Source organism: Capricornis sumatraensis, chromosome 17 (genome assembly GCF_032405125.1).
Source record: "Capricornis sumatraensis isolate serow.1 chromosome 17, serow.2, whole genome shotgun sequence".
NCBI classification, from domain to species: Eukaryota; Metazoa; Chordata; class Mammalia; order Artiodactyla; family Bovidae; genus Capricornis; species Capricornis sumatraensis.
The window spans coordinates 24530245-24542850 of record NC_091085.1 but is presented as its reverse complement, the minus strand read 5'-3'; the positions used below and the strand labels follow the sequence as shown (position 1 = coordinate 24542850).

Genomic DNA, 12606 nt, shown 5'->3' with positions numbered 1-12606 from the left:
ACGACTGAGCGACTTCACTTTGACTTTTCACTTTCATGCATTAGAGAAGGAAATGGCAACCCACTCCAGTGTTCTTGCCTAGAGAATCCCAGGGACGGGGGAGCCTGGTGGGCTGCCGTCTATGGGGTCGCAAGACTCGGACACGACTGAAGCGACTTAGCAGCAGCAGCAGCAGCATATATATATAAATATACATATATATACATATATATGTATATAAATATATAAAATCACATAAAGCACATGAAAAGATGCTCAACATCACTGGTTATTAAAGATACATAAATTAAAATCATAATGAGATAGCAGGGTTTGCTTACTTTAGAATTTTATATAAATAGAATCCTACAATATGTAGTCTTTTGCACCTGCCTTGCTTTTTTCAGTTAGCATAGTATTTTAGTGATTTACCCATATTGGTGCATCTATTGATAAGAATGTGGCTTCAAACTCAGATCTATTGTCTCCAAATTCATTGTACATCCACAGTACCTGATAAAAAGGGAAAAGGAAATTCCTCTTTTACAGTACATGATATTATATTCCCTTTTACAGTATGTGATAAAAAGGGAAAAGGAAATTGATCCTTCTGAAACAAAATATTAGTGAGTATTAGAAAGTTACATGCATAAAATTTAAAAACATTCCAAACATAAGGATATAAAATAACACATTGATAACACCTGACAATTTTCTATATATTTATATCAATTTTTATACTTACCCTTGTTATTGATGGTTTAACTTTCTGTAATATGATGTAATCTCTTACCCACTATGAAGAAAGTTGAGAAATAGTCTAATCCTTGTTATGCCATTTTTTCCAAAGAATGAGTCTGATCCTTTTTAAAGAAGGTGTTAAATTTTGAAATTCCTAATAATAGATATCCTGTTGGAAATTTTTAAAATAATTTAATATAATCATATTTTACACATCATTAAATTGTTATTTCTTTCTGTTTTATGTGGTATGAATAAAAAAAAGTTAAGATTATAACATCAAAATATGAGTGATTAGATGTACATTCTCCTTAATCTGTCACGAATTTACAAAGATAAGTTAAAATACCTTATCTTATAAAATAGATATATAAAGGAAAAAAGAATCCCTTTATAATAGCATCAACAAGTAAAAAGGCATAGACTAATTTCTGTCTGCACCACCTGTGACTATGTTTTATGTATTTTGATGATATTACTTTCTGGATAAAGATTCATAAAAGTTTTCACTATTCCAGACACTTGTTTACCAAACACTTTAAATCTTGAATTCCACCTTGCCTGATGGCTAACAGCTAATGTATCCTGAGTTCACACTCTAAGGTACTGTTTCAAAGGATGCAGTACAATAAATAGACAGAATAGAAAAGGTGGAAAGAGGGCAGGCAAACAATGAATGAAATGATGAGAGGGTATACATGCGCATTTGTCTCATTTCCACGGAGAGTATTAAAGCAATCATTAGCTTTGTTGTGTGAAGAAGCTAAGGATAGCAATGCCAACAGCACTGCCGAAGTGAAAGAAATCTTAAGGCTTGTTCATTTCAACCTCATTTTCTAGACAAAGAAAGCTCAGAAGAGTGGTAGGGCTTGCTCAGTTTCATGTACACAGGTCATCACAACTAAAAATTTATTGTTTTGACTCTGAAGTCTTTGCTCTTTCTACCCCACCAAGATGCTAAGTCAATTGATGAAAAACATAGGAATGATTAAAAATCAAATAATGCTAAAGTTTTGTTCATTTGGTAAACAGTGATCTGAAAAAGAATGCTGCTACATTTAAATTCAATAATAGAGGCATTTTATTTTTGAAATATTCTTTTATAATTTTGAATATTAAACTAAAATACTGAATTTTACTATAATTTTCAAAACACCTTTTTAGTTTCATTATTTAAATTATACAGCTGACAAGAGTAAGGCATAGAAGTTTACATAGGCTGGATTTTTCTAACCATGATAGATAACCTGGATCTTGTAAAGCTGACTGTTCTTCATAACAAATAGTTCTGTCATGAGATGAATTGTGTTTAGACAATTTTGATAGCCCCTCATATTCTCATCATTCCTTTTCTAAATAATATTTTATAAGTTCACGAAACCTTGTGTATTACACAACTACATTTCAAAACACTTACTTTGAAATACTGTTCTCTTCCAGGGTATGATGACTGTATACCCACATGCTGGAAAAGAGAAGGTTTATATCGAATACGAATATGCTTATTTCGTTCTATACATTTTTCCTGTAAGAGAAACAACGATCTTGTGTAAAAACCCAAATACTCATTTTTATTGCATTTACTGGTGGCAGAACCTTTTGTTAGTTTTTGCCTGGATTCTATATTACATTTTAAAATTTAAACAAAACACTTAAATTCTTAGCTTTTTCTTTGTAAGAATAATGGAACAAAGAAATCAAGATACAAAAGCATGTATTTTCTTTCATGAACTCTATTAGTTCACCAGAAAATCAGGCTTGCTTGCTCAGTCTTGTGCAGCTCTTTGTGGTCCCACAGACTATAGCCTTCCAGGCTCCTCTGTCCATGAAATTTTCCAGGTAAGAATGGTGGAGTGGATTGCCATTTCCTACTCCAGGGAATCTCCCCAACCCAGGGATGGAACCAAAGTCTCCTGTGCACCGCCTACGTACATTATAGGCAGATTCTTTACCACTGAGTTATCTGGAAAGCTCAGAAAGTCAGGCTTCTATTGTGCAAACTGTAATTTTCCTCTCCTCTCTCTTTATTCCAGTAATATAAACTTTCCAATATTTTCCCATCTATCCATTTCTCTTGGTCTACATTATTCACTCCCCATTTATTAATTTCAAAACTAAATTACTCCCTCTTCAATTTCTCCTTAAAAAGTATATGATTAAAAAAAACAGTATTATACTTCATGGAAAAAGATTTGGATAATCTACTCAAAAATAAAAATAAGAAAGATGGCCTGTGACATTATCACCCCTATTTATTTTTTTAAATATAAATTTATTTTAATTGGATACAATATTGTATTGGTTTTGCCACACATCAACATGTATCCACCACAGGTATACACGTGTTCCCCATCCTGAACCCCCCTCCCTCCTCCCTCCCCATACCATCCCTCTGGGTCATCCCAGTGCACCAGCCCCAAGCATCCAGTATCATGCATTGAACCTGGGCTGGCGACTCACTTCATATATGATATTATACATGTTTCAATGCCATTCTCCCAAATCATCCCACCCTCGCCCTCTCCCAGAGAGTCCAAAAGACTGTTCTATACATCTGTGTCTCTTTTGCTGTCTTGCATACAGGGTTATCGTTACCATCTTTCTAAATTCCATATATATGCATTAGTATACTGTATTGGTGTTTTTCTTTCTGGCTTACTTCACTCTGTATAATAGGCTCCAGTTTCATCCACCTCATTAGAACTGATTCAAATGTATTCTTCTTTTTTTTTTTTTAATTTTAAAATCTTTAATTCTTACATGTGTTCCCAAACATGAACATGTGTTCATGTTTGGGAACAAATGTATTCTTTTTAACGGCTGAATAATACTCCATTGTGTATATGTACCACAGCTTCCTTATCCATTCATCTGCTGATGGACATCTAGGTTGCTTCCATGTCCTGGCTATTATAAACAGTGCTGTGATGAACACTGGGGTACATGTGTCTCTTTCAATTCTGGCTTCTTCGGTGTGTATGCCCAGCAGTGGGATTGCTGGGTCATAAGGCAGTTCTATTTCCAGTTTTTTAAGGAATCTCCACACTGTTCTCCATAGTGGCTGTACTAGTTTGCATTCCCACCAACAGTGTAAGAGGGTTCCCTTTTCTCCACACCCTCTCCAGCATTTATTGCTTGTAGACATTTGGATCGCAGCCATTCTGACTGGCGTGAAACAGTACCTCATTGTGGTTTTGATTTGCATTTCTCTGATAATGAGTGATGTTGAGCATCTTTTCATGTGTTTGTTAGCCATCTGTATGTCTTCTTTGGAGAAATGTCTGTTTAGTTCTTTGGCCCATTTTTTGATTGGGTCGTTTATTTTTCTGGAATTGAGCTATAGGAGTTCTTGTATATTTTTGAGATTAGTTGTTTGTCAGTTGCTTCATTTGCTATTATTTTCTCCCATTCTGAAGGCTGTCTTTTCACCTTGCTTATAGTTTCCTTTGTTGTGCAGAAGCATTTAAGTTTAATTAGGTCCCATTTGTTTATCTTTGCTTTTATTTCCAATATTCTGGGAGGTGGGTCATAGAGGATCCTGCTGCGATGTATGTTGGAGAGTGTTTTGCCTATTATCTCTTCCAGGAGTTTTATAGTTTCTGGTCTTACGTTTAGATCTTTAATCCATTTTGAGTTTATTTTTGTGTATGGTGTTAGAAAGTGTTCTAGTTTCATTCTTTTACAAGTGGTTGACCAGTTTTCCCAGCACCACTTGTTAAAGAGATTGTCTTTACTCCATTGTATATTCTTGCCTCCTTTGTCAAAGATAAGGTGTCCATAGGTGTGTGGATTTATCTCTGGGCTTTCTATTTTGTTCCATTGATCTATATGTCTGTCTTTGTGCCAGTACCATACTGCCTGATGACTGTGGCTTTGTAGTAGAGCCTGGAGTCAGGCAGGTTGATTCCTCCAGTTCCATTCTTCTTTCTCAAGATTGCTTTGGCTATTCGAGGCTTTTCGTATTTCCATACAAATTGTATCACCCCTATTTAAAACAAGCATTTGAGAAGAGGTGGTATATATATACAATGGAATATTACTCAGGCATAAAAAATGAAATAATGCCATTTGCAACAACATGGATGGACCTAGAGATTATCATACGAAGGAAGAAAGTCAGACAGAGAAAGAAAAACATCATATGCTATCACTTATATCTGGAATCTAAAATATGACACAAATGAACTTATCTACAAAACAGAAACAAACTCCATTGACATGGATCACAGACTTGTGGTTGCCAAGAGGGAGAAGGGGTGGGGAAGGGAGGGAATGGGAGTTCGGGGTTAGCAGATGCAAACTATTATATATTTAATGGATAAACAACAAGGTCCCACTGTATATAGTACAGGGAACTATATTCAACATCCTTTAAGAAACCATATTGAAAGAAGAATATGAAAAAGAATGTGTGTATATATATATGTATATGTATAACTGAATCATTCTGCTGTACAGTAGAAATTAATACAGCATTGTAAATCAACTATACATCAATAAAATAGTTTAAAAAATTATGATAGCTATCATTATGTAATGTATACATATAAAATTCATTATAATACATCTCAAATTTATGTGCATAATAATGTTAAATAGCAGGCTTATTTAAATTCATTTATACTGATGTTAACATGTAGGAAAATACTGTATTAAAAATTGTTTTTAAAACGTAGTCATTAAATAATGTACAGTTAATTTGAAACTAAAATTCAGATAAAGTTAGTTGAGGACTTAAAATATAGGAAATATAGTAATATCTTTAATCTATTAATAAAAGTTTCAGTAGGATGGTATTATCAAATTCTTGCTTGCCCAAAATAACCACTCAAATAACTTGATGAAGCAAAGCTGAGTTCATTGCTTACTGCAGTAAGGGAGAAAATACCTTGATTAGAGTCCGTTCAAGTCTTATGCCTATTTTTCAACTGGATTCTGTATATATTCTGAATACAAGTCTTTGTTGGGACATGGAATTTACAAATATCTTGTCCTATCCTGTGGTGCCTTCTCTTAACAGTAAATTTTGCAACACAAAAGGTTTTAATTTAATGAAGTCCAATTTACCAACATGTAAAAATGGATCAAGCATTCTGTGTCATGTCTATGAATTCTTCACCTAATCCTTGGTCCTAAACACTTTTTTCCCATGTTTTCTTCTAACAATTTTGTAGTCTTATCTTTTATACTTAGGTGATATACTTTGAAATAATATTTGTAACAGGTATATGATTACATCGATTCTTCTTTAAAATATACATAAATATCCAGTTAAAAAAATCTATGCACTAAAATTTATAAACAAAATTTAGGTAATTACATCAGAGATATAAAAATACAGAGTAAAGAAATACTCACAAGAGCTTCTCCTGGAGTACACATCTTTACCAGAAAAATGTCCCCCAAGAGCAAATCTACGGGTTTATCTTTGTAGAACATTAAAAAAAAACGTACAAAGTCAGTTAAATCTTCAGATTTAAATAGCTTTCCTATGGAGAAAAAATTAACAAAGCCCAATAACTCTTCAGTGTTTATACCACATATCAAAACATAACCTTATATATAGTTATTCATTCCATTAACATAGGAAAGAGTACAAAAATATTAAAAATTAAATATATCTATTCCTTGCAAAGCTTAAAGCATTAATGAAGCTGGAGGATGATGGAGCAAAATCATATATCTGCTTCAGTATTAAGAATTACCACTTTTGGTGGGACAAGTAAGAAGCAAGTTTGCTGCTGCTGCTAAGTCACTTCAGTCGTGTCCGATTCTGTGTGACCCCAAAGATGGCAGCCTGCCAGGCTCCCCAGTCCCTGGGATTCTCCAGGCAAGAATACTGGAGTGGGTTGCCATTTCCTTCTCCAATGCAGGAAAGTGAAACGTGAAAGTGAAATCGCCCTGTCGTGTCCGACTCTCAGCGACCCCATGGACTGCAGCCCACCAGGCTCCTCCATCCATGGGATTTTCCAGGCAAGAGTACTGGAGTCGGGTGCCATTGCCTTCTCCAAGAAGCAAGTTTAGAATTGTGAATACTCTCAGGAAATTAACTTTGATAACTAAGGAAGATCAACTGTTTAAACCACCTGCATGATATATAAATAAAATGGAAACTTTAGGACCTGTAACCTTTCACTTAGTTTTTCAGAAACTATGATTTGTCTGAAAGAGATGAGTCCTGGGATTTCTTTGGAAGGAATGATGCTAAAGCTGAAACTCCAGTACTTTGGCCACCTCATGGGAAGAGTTGACTCATCGGAAAAGACTCTGATGCTGGGAGGGATTGGGGGCAGGAGGAGAGGGAGACGACCGAGGATGAGATGGCTGGATGGCATCACTGACTCGATGGACGTGAGTCTGAGTGAACTCCAGGAGCTGGTGATGGACAGGGAGGCCTGGATTGCTGCGATTCATGGGGTCGCAAAGAGTCGGACATGACTGAGCAACTGAACTGAACTGAACTGAAGATTTGTAAGCTTATTTACATAGAACTTTATCAAGATACTACATTTTTTACTTTTAGTGCTTAATTTTGAATAAAATAGAGTATTATTTCAATATTTGAACAGGTATATGATTACATCGATTCTTTTTTAAAATATAAATATCCAGTTTAAAAAATCTATGCACTAGATAATAAGAATGTTATTTTCTTTTGTATTTATGATTCTTAAAGATTTACTGTATGCTAGTAAAGTAATGATCAAAATTCTCCAAGCCAGGCTTCAGCAAAACGTGAACTGTGAACTTCCTGATGTTCAGCTGGTTTTAGAAAAGGCAGAGGAACCAAAGATCAAATTGCCAGCATCCGCTGGATCATGGAAAAAGCAAGAGAGTTCCAGAAAAACAGCTATTTCTGCTTTATTGACTATGCCAAAGCCTTTGACTGTGTGGATCACAATAAACTGTGGAAAATTCTGAAAGAGATGGGAATACCAGACCACCTGACCTGCCTCTTGAGAAATCTGTATGCAGGTCAGGAAGCAGCAGTTAGAACTGGACATGGAACAACAGACTGGTTCCAAATAGGAAAAGGATTACGTCAAGGCTGTATATTGTCACCCTGCTTTTTAACTTCTATGCACAGTACATCCATGAGAAACGCTGGACTGGAAGAAACACAAGCTGGAATCAAGATTGCCGGGAGAAATATCAATAACCTCAGATATGCAGATGACACCACCCTTATGGCAGAAAGGGAAGAGGAACTAAAAAGTCTCTTGATGAAAGTGAAAGAGGAGAATGAAAAAGTTGGCTTAAAGCTCAACATTCAGAAAACAAAGATCATGGCATCTGGTCCCTTCACTTCATGGCAAATAGATGGGGCAACAGTGGAAACAGTGTCAGACTTTATTTTTGGGGGCTCCAAAATCACTGCAGATGGTGATTGCAGCCATGAAATTAAAAGACGCTTACTCCTTGGAAGAAAAGTTATGACCAACCTAGATAGCATACTCAAAAGCAGAGACATTACTTTGCTGACTAAGGTCTGTATAGTCAAGGCTATGGTTTTTCCAGTGGTCATGTATGGATGTGAGAGTTGGACTGTGAAGAAAGCTGAACACCAAAGAATTGATGCTTTTGAACTGTGGTGTTGGAGGAGACTCTTGAGAGTCCCTTGGACTGCAAGGAGATCCAACCAGTCCATTCTGAGGGAGATCAGTCCTGGGATTTCTTTGGAAGGAATGATGCTAAGGCTGAAACTCCAATATTTTGGCCACCTCATGAGAAGAATTGACTCATTGGAAAAGACTCTGATGCTGGGAGGGATTGGGGGCAGGAGGAGAAGGGGATGACAGAGGATGAGATGGGTGGATGGCATCACCAACTCGATGAACGTGAATCTGTGAACTCTGGGAGTTGGTGATGGACAGGGAGGCCTGGCATGCTGCGATTCATGGATCCGATTCAAAGAGTCGGACACAACTGAGTGACTGAACTGAACTGAACGGAAGTATGATTTCATTACATTTTACTTCTAACATATTGCATCTTTAACTTGAAAATAAAGCTGAAGGTATAAGATTCAGGTAAATTTTCACCTTAAACAGTGTAAAACACATCTAACCACCTAATAAATATGATAGTAGGATGTAGGCATTTCATTTTTCACTAACACTTGAGTCTGTATGGGTCACTTGATCAAGTATATGTTGTATTTGAATTTTAGGCACCTATGTATATAGTAACCAAAACAAGTGATTTAATGATAGAGATAGTTGATTTAATATCTGTTTTCTTTATCTATTGCCAGCATTCTGAAAATTCTATTTAGTAAGCTCATATTTTTAGAAAATACTGAAAAACAGAATTGTTATTATGATAACAAAGAAAATGAAGTCTTTATAGATTTAAGCTTAAATAAGAATTCACTATCATATATACACTGTTTCTTGCTCAATGTGCTCTTGTGAATACTCTCTATCCTTCTACTACCTGACTTTTCTGAGAAAAGCAAAAAGAACTTAAAATTCTCAAAGTAATAAACCAACAAAATTATCTCTCCAAGCTTTCAGTGGGTATCACTGTCACCTACAATTTTTCTCTTTATTGTAACCAAAGCTGAAGAAAAAAAAAAAACTTTCAGAGTTTTAAAATTGGATTCCACACCACTTTACAGAAAATTTGGGGGGGGAAAGTGGTCAGTATATGAAGTGGTAGATATAGAAGAATAGATGGATTTTACTAGCAATCAGAGAAATGCTTTATTCTCCTCCCCACGGCAAACAAAAGATTTTAATAGATAAAATCAAATGTTATCAAGTATATGGGAAGCAGGAACTCAGATGCACTGCATTTAAGAGTATATACTACAGAGTCAACCTGCTAAGCAATCCGGCAGTACTTGTGAGACCTGGCTATGTTTACCCCAGTGATCCCATCCCAGGACACATATATATCACTCCATTTCTTTGTGGCAGCAGACAGCTAGAAGCAGTCAAGGTCCACCACTCTGGGAATGGACAAGTCAAATAGATTATTACATAGCACTTATCCAATAGTAAGGAAAATGAACATAAAGCAACATATAGATAGCTATAAAATCTAGTTTTGGGGACAAAAACATAAGGAACGGAAATATGTTTATCAAATCACCATTTATATAAATTTTAAATAAGTACAAACACAATGAACACCAAATCTTTTGCATGGTATCTGGTATTTATATGTATATTATCGATGAAATATATTGAGTGCAAATCTATCATGAGAGTGGGTAGAAGTAGGGGGGTGGGCTTTAAACAGAAGAATAAAAAAGGGCTCCTGCTTGTAAACAAAGATGAAATGCAATATGAAGCGATTTAGGTAACTTGGCCTCCCACAGTGAGGGTTAAATAAAAGAAAACAGGATAGAAGGATGGAAGGAAAAAAATGGAAGGAAGCAAAAGGAAAGTCTATAAAAGAATGATAAAAATAATACATCATGGACACAATTTTAGGAACTTTTCTGTGCTGGGTACAATTCATATGTTTTTACATTTTTTAAGCATGTTAGCTTCAGCATACTAGAAATTGAAAGGACTTCAGAGTACAATAGTCCTGTTAAAATTCCTTCCTCTATAATTTTAATTTTTTGAGTTTCAATATTTTTCTATGTAAAATAGAAGTACATCTTAGTCACTGTGCTAATATTTGTCACACTCAGAGCTAGCGTTAATAAGTAGTAGCTGCCTTATGTTTTTATAACATGTGAATATATGTCAATCTGCTTATTTATACTGTTTATCTACAAAAAAAATTGGTTTAAAACACATTTTCTGAAATTCAGACCCTTGATCTAATTTTTCTGCTAGACTAGTAGTATCTTTATAGAAATTATGCCATTCCTTTCCATTGAGTAACAATCTCTTTGGTAAGTTCTTAAAAACTTTTAAATTATTATGTACTAAATTGACCCCACAAAAATAGACCCACTGCTTACCTATAAATCCAAGAACTGAAAACTCAATATAAAGCCAATTATTTGAAGTGATGTTATGTACAAAATCTGTGATTTTTGTAAGGTACATCTTGTTAGCTAAGATATCATCTTCCAGCTTAAAAAAAAAACAAACAGGCGTTAGTACCTTTGATGCTTCCCTGGAACAAATTAGCTTGAAAATTGAAAATACAATAGAATACACTGAAAAAAAAAAAAGCATTTTTATGATGTGATAGATTATTTTTTGTTCAATTCATGTTGAGGTTATTTCCTGTTAGTCAATTTTCATTTTCTAATTCTGAGACCAGAGATTATCAGTTTCTTTCCTAAATACTATTAAGTAACATTTGATCTAAATCCTCTTCAGAAGAGTCTATTCATCTGGGTTCATTTTCACTCTCTGCTGCTGCTGCTAAGTCGCTTCAGTTGTGTCCAACTCACTCTGACAACTATTTAGTTTCTTGGTTAAGACTAACTGGCTTTATGCTTAGTTGATAAGTGCCATGTCTGAGTGCCAAATATTGTGTTTGGCAAAGAGGTGACAAAAGGAAGGGGGCCCTCTCAGCTCCACCTAGCTGGTTAGAAGTATGGTGCCAGTAAGCCTAGAAATAGATCTCCATGAGGGGGTGGGGTGGAAAGGAACTTAGAATTTCCTTTTTAAGTTTAATGTGTATTATGTGGAATCTATAAAGAGTGGTTCCTAAATGATTTGGGAAGATGCGCAAGTCCTCAGGCACAACACCAGGGCACGAAATAGAATCGTGCTCTTCCAAAAGGGGATGAGTACATGTCTCTATTACATCGCCTCTAACTAGGAATCGAAAGGGATTTTCATTTTTTACAGTAAAAAGAGAAGATCTGGCTTCAGGCCTTTTTCAAATTCCCTCTCTATTCTCCAGTGATATTCTGCAAACTCCTGTCACAACTCTGCACCCTCTCATGTGTGGTATATACTTACTGTTGGGAAATGTGGTATTATTATTTAACACCATGCAGGAATTTAGGAGGTACAAATTATATCTAGTTGATTTATTCCACAAACACATAAGGCACTGTAGAGCTGTGTTACTCATAAAATGGGGCAACACAGAATAGCAATGATAAGTGTGTATATATATATAATGTCTAACATAAGTGCCCAAAATATGTGTACTTAATCTAATATACTTGTGAGTAGAAAAAAATGTAAGTAATATAATTTATTTTTTTGCTAATTTTTTTCAGTTTGCTTCATGTAATTATAATTTCCTCTGTTAACAGTGACCCAGCAAGAAGACTGACACAGAATCAATGTTAAGCTTCCTTTTGGCATTTTAATATAATGGATATTTTCTACTTTTTAAGTGCAGAGTCAAGTGGAGGGCTACAATGAGGAAGGAAGTAACTGAAGGAGACAAGGAGGATATAATACTTCCACTTTCAATTATGTATCTAAATAAGGTCTTACCTGTAAATAATACATAGCTTTGGGCTGGGCATACAGCATCAAAAAACAAAAATCTAATACTTGTTTGATTCTCCAACTAGAGATAAATAATAAAATTTGTTAACATTTTTCATTTTATTTAATTTTTATTTATAAGCGTATGTTAGTAATTAAAAACAAACTTTTTTTACACTTTACTCACAGAAAATACTATCTATGTTAAGCAAAACTGAATATCTTGTTCTAAAGTTATAGTAAAAGGTTTTCCAACTTTATTCAGTGCATAGTGTCTGCCATTGCTAAGCCAGGATAAACATAATCTACTTATTTTATGTTTTGGTTAGTCAAATTACCATCTATATAATAAAGTTTATATTCGTCCTGATCTTAGGTCTTGTTTAAATAAAAGTATAAAGAACCATTATACTAATTTAATATTAAACCAGATACTAGGCTGGGCTTCCCTAGTCTCTCAGCAGTAAAGAATCTGCCTGCTAGTGCAGGAGATGCAGGTTTAATCCCTGGGCTGAGAAGATCC

The 12606-nt window shown here is 35.0% G+C and overlaps 1 protein-coding gene across 1 annotated transcript in view; it reads right to left on the bottom strand.

Moving 5' to 3' along the window:
- Positions 1-399: 399 nt before the first annotated feature.
- Positions 400-12606, bottom strand: part of MGAT4D (MGAT4 family member D) — a 47947-nt gene continuing 35740 nt past the window's right edge. Inside the window, exons 7-11 of the mRNA XM_068990222.1 lie at positions 12090-12165; positions 10643-10757; positions 6079-6209; positions 2138-2245; positions 400-492 (exon numbers count right to left, since the gene is read on the bottom strand). Of these exons, the coding sequence (XP_068846323.1) occupies positions 400-492; positions 2138-2245; positions 6079-6209; positions 10643-10757; positions 12090-12165 (523 nt within the window). The remainder of the gene's footprint in view (positions 493-2137; positions 2246-6078; positions 6210-10642; positions 10758-12089; positions 12166-12606) is intronic.